The 15,688-nt window shown below is 38.8% G+C and overlaps 1 protein-coding gene across 4 annotated transcripts in view; it reads right to left on the bottom strand.

Moving 5' to 3' along the window:
• MEAF6 (MYST/Esa1 associated factor 6) overlaps positions 1–15,688 on the bottom strand; it is a 31,978-nt gene that overhangs the window by 2,306 nt on the left and 13,984 nt on the right. For 2 of the 4 annotated variants that reach the window (XR_006355634.1, XM_043994531.1), the window contains exons 3-6: positions 15,136–15,223; positions 13,763–13,808; positions 5,041–5,233; positions 1–30 (exon numbers count right to left, since the gene is read on the bottom strand). Coding sequence is in view for 2 of the 4 variants with exons in the window: in XM_043994531.1 (XP_043850466.1) it covers positions 1–30; positions 5,041–5,233; positions 13,763–13,808; positions 15,136–15,223 (357 nt within the window). In the remaining 2 variants the exon portion in view is untranslated. The remainder of the gene's footprint in view (positions 31–5,040; positions 5,234–13,762; positions 13,809–15,135; positions 15,224–15,688) is intronic. The other 2 variants (XR_006355635.1, XM_043994532.1) reach the window with 1 other exon arrangement.

The following is a 15,688-nucleotide window of genomic DNA, read 5'->3' on the forward strand; positions in this document are numbered from 1 at the left end:
TCAAAGTCATAATCAAACATGCCAGACGGGCTGAGGGGCAGCATTTGAAAGGAAGAAAGCAATAGAAATTAATATACTAATTAAATAAATTAGTTGATTAGCCACCCTAGCAAGATTACTAAAAACAAAATCAGCTTTAAGAATCTTATGCCATAAAACCTCAAACGTCAAAGTACCCAGGTTTCTATAGTCAAACAGTTCCCTCCATGGATTTTTATATCAGAAGTATAGTAGTGTTATAAAAGGGAAGGTTATTTCATTAGAACTCTACCAGATACGTGGACCAATTCATTAGCTGCCAGATGCAGAGTTAGATTTTTTTAAACATACATGAATGGACTGAAAATGTAGAAGAATTAGGGCATTAGACAAAATGGGGAGAAAAGAGTTTAGGCACATATTAAAAAATGCTTTAAAAACAGTAACTCATAACCCAGTAATAACAGCATGAACTTTTTTTTTAAAGGAGAAAAAGAGAAAATGTTCTGCAACACTATACTCAAGTATTATGTTCTCAACCAGGCGTCTAGGCCGGGGACCTGATGCTCTCATTCGTCCTGGAAGTCAAGGGCTGAATGAATACCCTTCAATGGCAAGGTGTTCACTCAGGAGATGGGCTGGTCAAACTGCTCAACCACTGAATGCAATACAGCAGACGGTAGTTACCTATTAAACATCAGGGCTTTAATTTAGGCATTCCAAAGTTTGCCGAGCACTTGGAAGAGATTTTGAGAATCTACAAGAATCCCAAACATTCCTCTATGCTCTTGGAAATTGGGGTAGAAGTAGCACTGAGTCTCAGGCTCATAGATTTTGAGCTCGAAGGAACCTTGGAGGTCATCCCCTAAATGCCACCACCCCCCCACCCCCTACCCATTTTATAGCCAAGGAAATTTAAGCCCAGAGCCATAATGATTTACCCCTAGTTAAAGCAAAGCAACAGATCCTCATTCTAAATTCAGCATTCTTTCCACTGTAAACCACTAGTGTGCCACAGTTTCTGGTAGAGTAAATGGCAAGTATAAGAACAATTATAAAATATCTTTTTGCTGCTAGCCATACAAACAGCAAACATATGCAGTGAGTTCCTTGCTGGCTCCCATGCCTTCCAGGGAATATTGGTGAGTCCCAGCCATAAGCTGCAGGATACCCCTCTAATTAATTATGTAAGTTGTTATTTATTTCTTTTGATTTTTTTTAAAACATTATTTGATTTAAACTGTTCTGCAGAAATACAAAACTAGAAAAAGGAAACAGTCCAGTCTAAATTAGATCAAATAAGATCAGTTAAACCCACTGAGTAGATCTGTAGTTCTTGGTAGTTATTCCTATTATCTCTTCTCATCATTAGTGTTCAAACTTTATTTCTCACATAAATGTTTTGTGATTGTATTTATAAAAGTCTTGAGTGTGCTTTGGAGGAATGACTCCCAGATATTTAATGCATTTTTTAGTAATTGTGAATAGGACTTCCCTTTCTATTATTTCCTCCTAAATATTGTTACTGCTAGTTAGAAATGCCATTGATTTTCTGGGTGTATTTTTATTTGCCACTTTACTGAAGCTATAATTATCTCAGTTTCTTTGCTGATTCTCTGGGGTTTTCTAAATAAGTCATCTTATCCTGTCAAAGAGGAAGAGTTTTGACTCTTCTTTATATCTGCTCTCTTTGAATGTCAGAAATATTAAAATCATGTTTTGTACCAATTTTAATTTCTCTTGTCATTGATATTGCTAGCAAGTCTGAAACTATGTCAAATAACAAGGCATCCTTGTTCTACTCTTATGTTTACTGAGAAACCGAGGGTTTTCTCCAGTACAAATGAAGTTACCTTTTGGTTTTAGATTTAGACTTCTTCTTATATTGATAAACAGCTTTTCTACGCCCAGGCCTTGTAGGGTTTTTACCATAAATCAGTGTGGTACTTTATCAAACACTTTTGTCATTAGCATTTAGTTTTGGATTACCAAGCTTTTCAAATGCAAACAATGCATTTTCCTATTTGAGGTGGTAGAACTTTAGTCCATACAAGAGCATATGTGGGATGAAGCATTAGGGACAGCAATCTACTCTCCACACCGATGCAAAATTAGCATTCTATAACAGAGACCATGTCACTCCCGCTACTCAAAGACCTTCAAAGGCTTCCTACTGCCTCTAGAGTAAAAAATCAAAATCTTCAGCTTGGCATTTAAAGACTACCACAATCTGGCTCCCTGCTGGCATCTGAAGCACTTCTTAGCCTGACCCTTTCCTCCCCACACTCTAACTCCCCTCCACACTCTTCAACCCAGCTCCAGTGGCCTCCTTGTAATGCCCTGAACATGATACTCCCATCTCCAGGCCTCTACTGGCTTATCTTGTTTCCTTCATGTCTCACCTAAAATCTTATCTTAAGCATGAAGCTTCTCCCAATTCCCATTAAAGCTAGTGCCTTACCCAAGAATCCATTCAATCTGTCTTGTATATACATCCTTCTACAAACACAGCTGTATTTGTGTGCTGTTTCTCCCATTAGAACATGAATTCCTTGAGAGCAGGAACTTTTTTTGCCTTTCTTTAAAATGGAATGGAATCAGCATTTATTGAGTGCCAACTATGTGCCAGGCACTGTGCTAAGCACTTAAATATTATCTCACCATTTTATATACTTGGTACTGAACCTGGTACACAGTGGGTGCTTAATAAACACTTGCTAACTTGACTTACCCCATACCTAGAAGGCCCTGCCCCTCATCTCTCCCTATTAGAATCTCTGGCGTCACTGGTGCCCCTGCTGCAAATGCTTCCCCTTTCAAATGATGCTCCATTCACCTGATCCCAATCGTCCACATAACTAGCTGTTGACATGTTGAAAAGGGTTTTTTTTGGGGGGGGGAGGGTTTGGGGGGTTTTGCAGGGCAATGAGGGTTAAGTGACTTGCCCAGGGTCACACAGCTGTGTCAAGTGTCTGAGGCCGCATTTGAACTCAGGTCCTCCTGAATCCAGGGCCGGTGCTTTATCCACCATACCACCTAGTTGCCCCCTGAAAAGTTTTTAATAGGGCAAAATTTAGCTAGTTCTTCGCTTCTGAATGTTTAAAAGCTTGGGCAAATAACTTGTATTTCTCTAACATTCAGCTGCAAGTCAGGGAAGAGAAGAACAGAGGCCAGCAGTGCAAATGCCAGGAGAAGACAACATGTGCCCATTTCCTATAAAATGCAAAGAAAGGCCTTCTCTTTACATGCCCAGGCATGTGGGTGTATGAAGTGTAAAGCAGTCAACAAACATGAGCTTGAATCAACTTTCCTCTTACCCATCTCAAATTCCTACCTTCCTTCTTCTATGATTGTCCCCTCATCTTTACACCCCTTTATGAGTTCAGCAACTACTGATAATATTCAATTAAAATAAGGTGTCACTTGAAACAAACACAAACAAGTTACACAATCTACACCACCACCACAAACTAAATATAAGGCCCTTAGAAATGACTAAGCTTTTTTTTTTTTACCCCCCTCAATAAAAAAACAGAACCATTATTTGAGGATTCACATAACACTTGGTAGCTATCTAAAAAAGTCTGAAAGCAAGACTCACCATGACTATTCCATCTGACTCCCTGGACAAAAGTTTGATAATGGTAAGCTCCTAGCAGAAATTAAATCAGAGAGAGATGCAAAAGGCATCTGTTGGTATAATGGACATAACTGGTGGCCCCAGAAAGCAGAAGTAATTTTTGCTATTTCCTACCGATGTTAAGAGGTTAATGTAGACTTGCTATTAGGGTTCTGTTAAAAAAAAAAGGCTTTTCTTAATTATTGCTTGGAGGGATTTTTCTTCCCTTTTGCAATCTTAAAATTAAAAGAATTATTAAAAAGAAAACCTGCTGCTTTCCAAGGTTTTCAAAATACCCTTTTCACCTACAGAATCCCAATCTCTAAAGACCACAATTATAAGTATGAGGTAGTGGAAGGTAGATTAGACTACAAATCAGAAGATGGGGCTTCCAGTCCTGGCTCTGCCATCTCACTAGCCACTTGACCTCAGGTGAGCCCCTTATCCTGTCATCAGCTATAAAAGGAGGAGGCTGGATTCACTGATTTTGAAGGCTCCCTCCCAGCTCAAAGCTTCTAAATTCTATAACCTATCCAAGTCACCAAGGGCAAGAAGTACTCCTCCTCTCCTTGACTGAGCAACTCCACCGACTGGCTGCCTGCTTCCTTCAGAGTAAAGAGGCTGCAAGGAATGTCACTGGAATGATGCCTGAGGAGCCCTAAGGTAATGCTATTGCCATTTTTTCTTTAGGTCTGGATTCTCTGCCTCACAGAGGTTTGGAACCACAGTTTCACTTCTCTCTCCCACGACAATTTTCCCTTTTACAATAAGGCAACGCCTCTGAATGGAATGTCCGTTATTTGCAGTTGAGTTATAAAGCTTTGCAACATTATCATTTATAATCAAGCAATCTTAAATCCTCCTTTCTTAGCGATATCTGCCTTCTACAGACTGCTGACGCTATCTTTCATTTCACACCTCAGAAAGTAATGTGGACAAATGTGATCTGGGAAGGCACACTCTTATTTAATAGGGCTTTGGACTCCAATACTCCAATATGTGTGTCACCAGAGAAATAAGTGGGGGTGAGCCAGGGAAGGAGGGAGCACAAGCAATCACTCATATGCCATTAAAAAAAAAAGTTTGGCTAGTTCTCAAAGAAAGTAAAAATAAGAAAAACAAAAAAGCCATCATCTATCCTACTCCCTTTTCCCTCAATTAAAAAATAACCCAAATAGACTTTCATATGAGATTTTCATTTAATATAGTTCTTCTACACAAACTGCATCTGCTGATCCAAAAAACTAGGTTCCCCTTGCATTATTGGCCTCATTATCCATCAATTTAGAAAAAAAATGAGACCACATTCCTTATAGCAGAGGCCCTTCCTTCTGGTTGTGAAAATGCAAATCTCTGATAGCAGCACCCCAGAATTTGTATTCCAGAAATAATTCTTTGAAATAATCACCTTGGCCCTGGAGAATGGCACCAATGCCACTAACCTGTGTCGGTTTTTATTCTTCCTCTTTTTATGGCTGCTGTGATGACTCCCTGAAGAGGTAGAGGAAGCAGCCTTCTGAGGTTTCACCCCCTGTACAGATCCATCCGGATCCTCTGTGTCCTCTTGACTGGGCTCATTCTCCTGATTGTGAAAGTCTGGAGATGTGTCACTCTCTGTACCACTGCCTGGTTCTCCTGTAGGAATTACATACAAATTCGAAGAACCTCTTCAGGATCCCTCAGCCAAACAGTCAATCAGCTAACAAAGGGCTCACAAAGGCCTGTAACTGGCCAGGCCTCTCACCCCAAAGAACTTGTACTTTGCCTGAGGATAAAACACGTGCTCTTTGAGAGTACAATCGTTTCATTCATTGTTTCACTAACCCCAGCACCTACCACATAGTGCTTCACAAATGCTTGTTGGCTGGCTGACTGGGGAAAGAAGATATGCAGCTGAAGATCAAGTTACTTAGGTTCCTAAATAATACCAAGTAGTTGGAAACAGTAAAGCAGAAGCCACTAGAGGACAGGGACCTGCAACCAAGATATGACAACCTTGTATTGCCTGGATCTTCACTGATATCTCGCTTTTACATCGCCTACATTTTCCTCAGCATCCCTCCTTCTCCCAGAGAGAAATACTTAATAACAAATAATTTTCCTAAAAGAGGGAAGAAAAAAAATGAGCAAAATCAGCACATGAGAAAATATGACGGTATGTGCACTGTTCCACAATGGCAGACCCCTCCCCGGACCAGGAGCAGGCATCTTCTCATATCTCTTCTTTGGGGTCAACTGTGGTCTTTATAATTCTACATTTCATTTCAATTGCACTGTTCTTTCAAATGCTTGTTCTTTCCACTGATTTATATTTTATGTTACATGGTACATTATTTCACTTTGCATCAGTTCACCTAAGTTTCCCACGCTTCTCTGTATTCGTCATGTTTGTCTTATAGCATGATAACATTCATATTATAATTATATAATATTCATCCACCAGATTTTGTTTAGCCACTCTCCATTGGCTAAAGTGGGTATCTACTTTATTTCTGGTTCTTGCTACCATAAGAAGTGCAGCTATCAATATTTTGATGCATATGGAAGCATTTCTCTGTCTTGTGGTTTATGCCTAACAATGGGATCTTTGCCTCAAAGAGTATAGACATACCAGTCACTATTTAGCCTAATTCCAAATTGTTGTTTGGAATCACCAACAATGTACTGATTGTCTTTTTGTAGCCCCTCCAAAACTCTTTCACACCTTTTGTCATCTTTACTGAATTTTCTGGGTGTGAGGCAAAATATCAGAGTTGTTTTGATCTGTGTTTTTTCTTAATATTGGTAATTTGGAACAATCTTTCATGCAGTTGTTAAGGGTTTGCAATTCTTCTTTTGAAAATTGTTCACATCTTTTGACCATTGTCTATTGGGGAATGGCTTTCAGTCTTTTATATTTCTCTTATTTGCCTATTATCTTAGATATTTAATACAGATTTTTCCAAGCCAATTCCTGCCCTTCAACTAGATGCATTAATTTTATTTGTGTAAAACCTTTTCAATTTCATCTAGTCAAAATTACCTATTTTACCTTTTCTTTTAAATGACAGATACTTTTTTTTTTTGCGGGGCAATGGGGGTTGAGTGACTTGCCTAGGGTCACACAGCTAGTAAGTGTCAAGTGTCTGAGGCCAAATTTGAACTCAGGCACTCCTCAATCCAGGGCCGGTGCTCTATCCACTGCACCATCTAGCTGCCCCCTAGATACAATTTTTTTTTTTTGGCGGTGCAATGGGGGTTAAGTGACTTGCCCAGGGTCACACAGCTAGTAAGTGTCAAATGTCTGAGGTCGTATTTGAACTCAGGTCCTCCTGAATCCAGGGCCGATACTTTATCCACTGTGCCACCTAGCTGCCCCAATACAAAATATTTTAATGAACTAGCCTTAAAAGAAATTTACTCACAACTTAGAGACCCAGGGGACAGCAGATAGAGTCTATCTTGTACCACTGCCCCCCTTTTCCCTCTTTCTAGAGATCCTTCAGATCCAGCAGGGAGGAGAGATCTATATGTTACCCTGTCTCACCTTAGAAAGTGTGTAGTAAGGGAAGTAAGGAGGTCTTTAATTAGATTGATAGGATAATCACCTAACTCACATATCCAGGAAGGGGAATTTTAATTGGGGAGAGAGAATAATCAAGCAGTAAATAAGTTCCAAATGAATCAATGACATGGACAACAAATGCTACAGGAGTTCTGAGAAGAGATAGATTATTTCAAACTGTGTCCAGGGAAAAACAATGAAATAGATAGGATTTGACCTGGATCATGAAATATGAGTAAGACTCAACAGGTACAGAGGAAGGGGTTGGGAATTCCAGGAAGGAGGAATAGAATAAACAAAGTCAATAAAGCAACAAAACAAGAGTCTTCAGGACCACCCAGAAGAAGCAGATTTTTAGCTAAAAAGGCAGTTCCAGTAGTTGACGATAAAATTAAAAAGCAGATTGGGGTCCCTCCAGTCTAGGCAAACTGGCCCACCTGCTGTTCACACATGACACTCCATCTTCCAGCTCTAAACCTTTGCCTTCGGTTCTCCATGTATGGAATGCACCCCCAATTCATCCCTACATCTTTTTTTTTTTTTTTGGTGGGGCAATGAGAATTAAGTGACTTGCCCAGGGTCACACAGCTAGTAAGTGTCAAGTGTCTGAGGCTGGATTTGAACTCAGATACTCCTGAATCCAAGGCCAGTGCTTTATCCACTGTGCCACCCATACATCTTAGTATCATGTTTTTTTTTCCCTTGGGAAGACTTATATAAGAGGCTAGAGGGAAAGAATTTGGACCTGAAAATAAAAAATCTGCTTTTTAATTTTATCGTCAACTACTGGAACTGCCTTTTTTTTAAAAGACAAAATATCATGGTTTTCCTCAAAACTCAAGTGACACCATTGATATTAACCTTTCCTGATCTCCCAGCCACCAGTACCTTGTCATCTCCCTTATATTTACTTTGTATTTGCCCACTGATGCTGTGTCTCTCAGTAGAATGTGAATTCCTCCAGGGCAGGGATAGTTCATTCTTGTCTCTGCACCTTCAACATCTAGCCCAGTAGCTGGCACAGAGTAGGTGCTAAGTGGCACAGGGGTAAGAGTGATGGACATGGATTTGGGAAGACCTAAGTTCAAATTCTGCCTCAGATATTTACTCATTGGGTAACCCTGGGCAAGTCACTTCTCTTTCTCATCAGTTTTTTCATCTGTAAAATGGACATAATGAAAGCCCGACCTTCCAGTGTTGTTGTGAGGGCCAAACAAAATAAGATATGTAAAGTGCTTTGCAAACCTTAAAATGCTATATAAGAGGGGGCAGCCAGGTGGCGCAGTGGATGAGCACCAGCCCTGGATTCAGGAGTACCTGAGTTCAAATCTAGCCTCAGACACTTGACACTTATTAGCTGTGTGACCCTGGGCAAGTCACTTAACCCCCATTGCCCCTCAAAAAACAAACAAACAAAAATGCTATATAAGAGCAATATTTTTTGTAGTAAACAGTAGACTTCCATCAATTGAAGAATGGCTAGACAAAATGTGGATCATGGGTGTAATTGACCATTGCTGCATTGTAAGAAATGATGTGTGTGATGAAGACAGAGAAGCTTGGAAAGATCTATGTGAACTGAGGTAGAGAAAAGTAAAGCAGAGCCAAGAAAATATACACAATAACATAACATTGTAAATGGAAAGAACATACCAAAAAAATACCCAAAGTAAATCTAACAAAATCATATCAAGCAGGATTCAAATAAAAAAATATGAGAAAACTACCCCAACCTAGCCTTTGGTGGCAGTGAGTTCTGCAGCTGTTATACACGGCATGTGTTTTCAGGCTTTCTCAATGTACTGAGCAGTTAGGCCTATTTTTTTCCCTACTAACCTCCACCCCTGACCTATCTGTCATATGGGCTGCCTCTTGGGGAAAGAAAGGGATACAATGGTGATGTAAGAAACAGAAACGTCAATAAAAATATTTTTAAAAGGGCTTTTATATGTGCCAGGTATTATTATTTTATTATTAAATATAGGTTGATTGGAAATCTGCTTGTATACTGCAAAGTATTAAAACTGGTGTTCTTGTATGGTTTGTGCAAGCAGAAGATAAATGATAAAAGAGGGTTATATGGCACACATAGCAATGTCAGCCAATCAACCTTCTATTACAGTGAAGAAAAAGGCATGATACTGCTTTGTGTCCACATAAAGATGAGTAACTTGTTTAGAGCAAAGAATAGCAAAGCCTGGATAAAGTTAAATATGCAAGGAAACAGCTGACATGGTAAAGAAGCATATGGGAATAAAAGAACTTCAAAAAGGTTAGGCAGCAGTGGCAAGTGGCTGTGCCAGAGAATGCTGGGTAGGGACAGGGAGGTCCTATGTCTGAATGCCATGACTATTAAATGCTTCCATAATAATGCACAAAACTGTCCAGAGGGCTAATGAAAAAATCAAAGACTGGGTTCATTCAAATACATGACAGATTAGGATATACCTTTGCGCGGGGGGGGGGGGGGGGGGGGGGGGGGAGGCAGGGCAATGAGGGTTAAGTGACTTGCCCAGGGTCACACAGCTAGTAAGTGTCATGGGCCTGAAGCTGGATCTGAACTATCCAGAGCCGGTGCTTTATCCACTGAGCCACCTAGCTGCCCCCAGATTATGATAAATAAAGCTAAATAGCTAAATTTAGATAAAGACACAGGTTCATTCAGAAAGAAAATCAACATCAAGTTTCATTGAAGATTCTGTCACACAGAATGGCTGATAAGTGTATGTATATTTAAGATTCACAAAGTAACAATGAAGACTTAGGTGTTTCATGAGCTCCAGAGATGTTAAACAAAATACTGCATTTTTAAGAGAAACAATAGCCAGTGGAGAAACATGATGCTTCTAGTTCAGCCTATGGTTAAAAAAAGACTCAAGTATCCAGGGGAAAACTCCTTTGCCCTAATTAAGTATGTGAGAAGAACAGACCAAGAGAAATCTTCACTGGAGACACTATTCACCCCAAATTCACTTCAAAGGATCAGTGCATCAGACTTATGTTGAAACTGAGGCTTTTGAGAGATTCTGTACAATGTAAAAAGGAGTCAACTGTAGCCCGATACTTGTTTCATGACAATGCTTCTGCTCATCCTATGTTTGCTATCAAATGTCTGAACAAAAAAATGGTATTATTCAGCTTGATTCTTTATTCACTAGGCTTCACTTCAAATTGTTTTTGGCAACTTTCCAAAATGACACCCATCAGATCAGCCACTTCAGAAGAGGGCCAAAAGAATGGGCTAGGAACTCTGATTGCAGTTCAAAAAGAACTCTAAAAGTATTCAGAGCAATAACAGCATTACTGGAATAAGTATTCAGCCTCCTGAACTACTTCAAAAGGGATACTCATTTGGATCCACAAATGTAGTCTTAGGTATTAGAAAAGAGCCTAAACCACAGGGGTGGTCAATGAAAATGGAAAAGAAACAAAAGTCCTAGGAAAGAAGAAAATGAGATTTGTTGAGCCAATGGGATACAGGAATTTAGGAAGACAGATGAGTAAAGTATGCCCCAAGGTTATCTAATTTATGTGACCAGGAGACAGCAGGTACCACTATTAAGAAAAACAAGATTAGGATGGCTCTGAAGAAAAAACTGGCAATTCAGTTACAGACAAGTTAAATCTGTGGAAGTAAAAATGGCCAAATAAGAAGCTAGAAATGCAAAATTGTTCCATGAGCTAGAGCTCCATATATTATGGCTAGGGATACAGCTTTCAGTTATGCACACAGAGGTGTTTGAAGCCAACAAACAATTTTTCATAAATTACAATTTTCTAAATTCTTTTGTTAAACCAGGACTTCAATGTTGAGATTTAATTACGTTCCACAAGCATCATGATCCCCAAATGAAATAAGTATGATAAAGGAGTAACAGGTTAGAGCTGAAAGGGACCCAAAGATCCCTTCAAACCAGCCAGTTCAATCTTCTCATTAAAAAAAAAGAAAAAAGAAAAAAACTGGGACCTAGAGGAGAGACACTAACATACCCAAGATTGTTTTCTCTCCCCTAACTAAACCACTGTTAATACTTAGAAACTTGGATACAAGTTCCGTGGTGGTGGTGGTGGTGGTGGTGGTGGTGGTGGTGGTGGTGGTGGTGGTGGTGGTGGTGGTGGTGGTGGTGTGTGTGTGTGTGTGTGTGTGTGTGTGTGTGTGTGTGTGTGTGTGTGTGTGTGTGTGTGTGTATTCCAATTAAGAGAGCTCTTCACATGTATTATATGTTATAAGACAGTATACATTCATGGCATTTAAAAAATTAAATTATCTTATAATGAAGCAAGTAAAAAGGGAAATAAGGGAAATTCTTTTTAAATAAATAACCCATTCATTGAGTTATACATGTGAATCTATCTCTGATTCCCAAGTACCTGTAGCAGAGTGTATGACCTTATGATACAGGTCACCTGAATATTAGTCCCCGCCAAAAACTCTCAATTTATAATTGTCTCTCTTAAGATGTCAATTTTTTATGTAATGAACAAAAGCTGTTTCATAGCAGCTTCAAGGACAGTGGTCTTAATAAAACATAGCAAATGAGAAAATTTATCACAACGCAAGCTCAAATATGTAGAAATACATCTTTTTAACCTTATAATTTCCTCTAATCTTTTCCAACATTCACTTTTCCTACAAACACTTTTATTTTCCATTTTTTGTTTTTGTTTTGTTGGGGCAATGAGGGTTAAGTAGCTTGCCCCGGGTCACAGAGCTAGTAAGTATCAAGTGTCTAAGGTCACATTTGAACTCAGGTCCTCCTGAATCCAAGGATAGTGCTTTATCCACTACGCCACCTATCTGCCCCTGCAGTATTTTTTGATTCCTTATTTATGCATTATATTAAGTCAGCATACGTCAAACTTCCTATGGTGACTGAAAAGTGATCAAAATATTAGGTTATAAGTCTTGAATTATCTAATCAGAATTCAGCAGATAAGAAGAAAAGTGGGCTTACAGTCAAAGATTAAAGTAAATACAAATTTAAAACAGGCCCTTTTAATATAAAATGTGCATAGGGAACAAAGGTAAGGAAGCAACAGATGTATGTTGTCTTAAGAAAACCAATTAACAAAAATCCCGAAGTATAAAACTAAATACATTACAAAAGGACTTTTCCTTGCAAAAATGTTCACATCTTTCCTAATATATTTTAAATTATTCAATGTACATCTATCTTTTCAAGAACATGTCTACTGAATAAAGTGAGGTATATATTTATCTTCAATGGTTGGTAGGAAGCCTCGCTTAGGACAATTTACTCCAGATGTTATGCTGAAGTACTGTCAATCAGTTTATCTTTCTTCCTTAGAGTAGGTTTACATGAGATGTTGAAAGTGGTCTAATGGGAAAGAACTACATTTCTGAATGATCCTTAAATTCCAGTCATTCACAGAAGAACCAAATTACACTAATTTACAATGCTTTGATATGTACCTTTTTATAAAAAGGTTTGAGAGCTCAGTTTAATAAGCGCTCCTTTGCCCAGAGTTAATTCATTACCTTGTATATCACTGCTAACGGAGTCATCTAATTCTAGTGAAAAGTACTCACATGACCTAATTCTGCTATACTTTCCCTTTAAAATTAAAAAAAGGTACCCATACCTAGTATTTCTATTACCCTAAATGTGTTATTGGGGTATGATGCTAAACACATGTGAGAAATAATTATTAATAATAAATATCTTGGGGGACCTGGAGAGCTTCCCTTCTTAGTCCTTAGTCCCTCCCTCACTGAGTTCTCCCTGATAGTAAGATTCACTGGGTCAAACCCACCCCAACCCAAGCTCACAAAAGGAGCTTTAGGTGGAGATAGATTCTTTTGTCTAGATAGACCAAGGACTTTACTGATGAGATTAAACTATACTTATTTTGCCCTGATCAGCTTAAGTGTGTGTGTGTGGGGGGGGGGGGGGGGTGTCTTTCATTCCTTTTCTCTGATGCCATCCTTGGACTTCATTTTAATAACCCCCCTTCAAATCACATCAACCAATTAGATTTGAATAATGCTAACTAACCAATTAGATTTGTTTGCTGGGTGATGGATCTCCTACAGTGGAAAGGTAAATGAACCAGACCCGACTGTGAGGTAGGACTCTGAGAGAGACAGACCTTGTTTTATTAATATGTCTGAGGCCAGATTTGAACTCAGGTCCTCCTGAATCTAGGTCGAGTGGTTTAACCACTGTGCTATCTACCTGCCCCCCAAACTTTGCATTTTAAAAAGGAAGTCACTCAGAGAGGCTACCCAAACTGGCCAAGGTCATTTATAGCTATGCCCACAACCCAGGATTGCTGATTGCAAGTCCAAGGCTCTTTCTTGTTCACCAGGATACCTCTCTCTGAAATCAAAATTCTTTAATAACTCATTTAGTGGGCTTAGAGGGACACCTACTTGTGTTTTTTCAGAGAATTGAGAAAGGTTTTTGAAGCAACTTCCCTAGTAACAAAAGAGGTAAGAAATCATGTTGCAATCTTTCTCTCTCTCTCATAGTACCTCTAAGGGTTTATACTTGTATATAAATAAAAGTGCATGAGAGCCTCCTCTAGGTTTCTCAAGGAAACTGCAAGGATTTAATATTTAAAAGCAGGAATGATCAGATCCTAAGAACAAAACTTACTTTTTTCAATGAGTTGGTCCTGAACTCCAGCCAATGCACTGACTGCCTAAAAGAAAAAGACACCAAGAAACTCATTGGTAAAACAGAAGATAAAAGAAATTAGATTCTAATCTGGGTATTTCAAAATAGGAATCTGGGAAACCACTTATTTCAAAATGGCAGCATTTGGCTAAACAAATTTATTTGGATCAACTGTGATAGACTTAATTCTTCTCAGCAATACAATGATCCAAGACAATTTCAAAGGACTCATGATGGAAAATGCTCTCCACATCCACAAGAAAGAACTGTGGAATCAGGATGCAGATTGAACCATACTGTTTCTACTTTGTTTTATTTATTTATTTTTTTTGCAGGGCAATGAGGGTTAAGTGACTTGCCCGGGGTCACACAGCTAGTAAATGTCAAGTGTCTGACGCTGGATTTGAACTCAGATCCTCCTTAAATCCAGGGCCAGTGCTTTATCCACTGTGCCACCTAGCTGCCCCCTTAATTTTCTTTTTTGAGGTTTTTCCCTTTTGTTCTGATTCTTCTTTCACAACATGACTAATGCAGAAATACATTTAATGTGATTGTACATGTGTGTGTGTATATATGTGTGTGTATATATATATACACCTATATCAGATTGCTTGCTGTCTTGGGGAGGGGGGAGGGAGGAAGAAAAATTTGGAACTAGAAATCTTATAAAACAGATGTTGAAAACTATCTTTACATGTAACTGGAAAATAATAAAATACTTTTGTTGTGGGTATATAGTGGGACCCCAAGAAACCTAAAGATCCCAACCCCCAAAGCCAAGGGAAAAACAACTCTTTCTTCCACCTTAGGCATGAAGTGTGGCAGGACAAGACCCCAGGATGCTAATAAGCAATATCAGTCTTCAAGATGATGTACCAGAAGGATGGGTGTTGCATATCTAACTGATGCCCCATTATTCCAAAATCCTCTCCCAGCATTTCCCTCCCAATTCTTCGTAATGCTCTTCCCTCCCCTTTGTCTTGTAAAGATACAAAAGACCAGTCTTCTCTTACTCCAGCAGGACAGTCACCAAGGTGATCTGTACCCTGCCCATACATTCCTCTCCTAATAAATTATTTTTATTTTACAAGATTCATGATGAGCCTCCAATTATTTGGGTGAGCTGGCCCCCCAATCTAGGTCGCAAGTCCCCCTCCAAACACTTTCATGATTTAAAAAAATTTATTTGGGAAAAATATGGGTTTTTTTATAAAGAGTGGAAATTAATTCTGATACAAAAAAAAGTACTTTTTTCTTTTTTAACAGAAAATTGTCACAAAAATCGAGCTGTTTCATCTGGGTTGATGGTTAGTTGGTCATCAGAAATATATCACTAGCCCCGCTCTACTTACCGCTGCTGAAGTAACTGAGGATTTACTGAAGAGTCGTTCAGCTTCTTTAAATTTTCGGTTCCTACGATCATTTTTGCTATTGGAATTTCTAAAACAGAGGGGGGAGAACCTCATAAACACTTGCCACATCTACAATTAAATCTTATTCCGTATCTTAATTTGATAAGAAAAAACGATTTTGGGAAATGAAAAAGCCCTTTTTCCATTGAAGGCACTGATCCACAAGGAATTTTCAGTTGAAAGTCATACTTAAATTAAAAAAACAACCAAACCACAATTTAAATTCTTTTTTGCTTTAAAGTAATAAATATTCAGTTAACAAGCTTTTGAAATTAAGAATGGGAAAATAAAGCTTTATTTAATAACTAAAACTTTTTAAAAAAGGATACTTTAGTTTCATACACTGGCCAGAAGGAACAGAAAAGAGAAGAGGGTGTCATGGGGGAAATAGTAGAGTGTCCTTAGGTATTAGGTATATAGTAAAAAATTACACTCTGCTGTGTGACCCTGGGCAAGTCGCTTAACCATCATTGCCCCAGCCAAAAAGAAAATA

The sequence above is a fragment of the Dromiciops gliroides genome, chromosome 3 (assembly GCF_019393635.1).
Source record: "Dromiciops gliroides isolate mDroGli1 chromosome 3, mDroGli1.pri, whole genome shotgun sequence".
NCBI lineage: Eukaryota > Metazoa > Chordata > Mammalia > Microbiotheria > Microbiotheriidae > Dromiciops > Dromiciops gliroides.